This window comes from Theobroma umbraticum, unplaced genomic scaffold (genome assembly GCF_002168275.2).
Source record: "Theobroma umbraticum cultivar Fairchild unplaced genomic scaffold, ASM216827v3 scaffold_12.0, whole genome shotgun sequence".
In the NCBI taxonomy this organism is placed as follows: domain Eukaryota; kingdom Viridiplantae; phylum Streptophyta; class Magnoliopsida; order Malvales; family Malvaceae; genus Theobroma; species Theobroma umbraticum.
In genome coordinates this window covers 3294211-3295396 of record NW_018397272.1, presented here as the reverse complement: position 1 = coordinate 3295396, position 1186 = coordinate 3294211, and the positions used below count along the sequence as shown (strand labels likewise).

Sequence of the window (1186 nt, the reverse complement as noted above, 5' to 3'; positions counted from 1 at the left end):
ATCAGATTTTCTTCTGGTTCTTTTCATGGGGAAGAAACTGCACTTGGATTGGACTTCAAAGTCCATTTCCAGTTCTGGCAGTGATAGGGTCCCTCTTTTGTACAAGGAGGTTTGGTTTTCTTCTTCTTTCTTCTTTCATCTTATTTGTTTTTGTGTTTTATTTTCTGGGATTCTTTTACTCATCATTCTTCTTCGCTTCTTACATTTTTTTCAGTTGCTGTTGCAAAAGGATGTTTGTTTTTCTTTTTGGTTTCTGGGAACCTGTTAAGACATCTGAATTTTGTGTATTAACATGTTGGCTGCAAAAGTTGTTCTTCAAATTTTGTCTTTGTTATTTTATTTATTTTGTGATCTTTCTGTTTTCTGTATGAAGTTCTTGAGTCCGACTCTGATTAGTGTCTTTGTTCTCATAATACTAATAATTGTTCCAATGTTCTGGTGAGTGATTGATTAATGACATCAAATTCTGTAGTTAGTTTAGGCGCTTAATTAAGTGATTATTTGGTTTTCTTTCAGTCTCAGGTTGACAAAATCCTCTTAGATTTTGTTTATCGCATGTATATTGAAAACAAAACACCCCTTGATTTAGTTACAAAACGAAAATATTAAGAAAAAAGGCTCAGCAGAAAAATGAATGGCAATTGAGAGATTTCCACGCAAGCAAGAAGCTAGAAAGTCTCTAACCCAAAATTAATTTGAAAAACACTGGAAGAAGACTATTTAAAAGACCTTTTTGTTAAGTAATTTAATAGAAGCAATTCACTTTATTTAGTAGAAAAGAAACAACAGATTCAATGGAAACAGTTCACTTTACATTGTGCAGAAAAGTAAGCAGGCCAATGACCACCAGTCACCTAATGGTCCTGTGTCAGACCTTGAGCAAGGCGATGCAGCAGAGGTGATGGCTGTTTATTCTATTTGTCTTACATTTTTATTACCAATTAACCTTTTTATTTTTGTTGTTAAGGACTCTTGATTTTTATTTGAAATTTTCAGGTGGCCAATGTCGGATTTTGCAGAGTATTTTCACTGGTTAGTAATGAATTTGTTTCCCACCATCTCTCAGCTTGGAACTGTAACATTAATGTGCATTGAAAAACATATATATATTATTTTTTATTTTCAGGCAAGGCCAGATGCTGGGAAGATAATTGTTGGCACCATTGCATTATTGATAGCATCCACA

At 33.6% G+C, this 1186-nt stretch overlaps 1 protein-coding gene across 1 annotated transcript; it reads left to right on the top strand.

The window, feature by feature from the left end:
• Positions 1-6: 6 nt before the first annotated feature.
• Positions 7-1180, top strand: LOC149526487 (ABC transporter B family member 27-like; the record flags this gene model as incomplete). Its single annotated transcript, XM_089785353.1, has 4 exons — positions 7-109; positions 824-898; positions 997-1032; positions 1127-1180. Coding segments are annotated over exons 1-4 (249 nt in total), but the record flags the coding sequence as incomplete, so codon positions are not given.
• Positions 1181-1186: the final 6 nt, after the last annotated feature.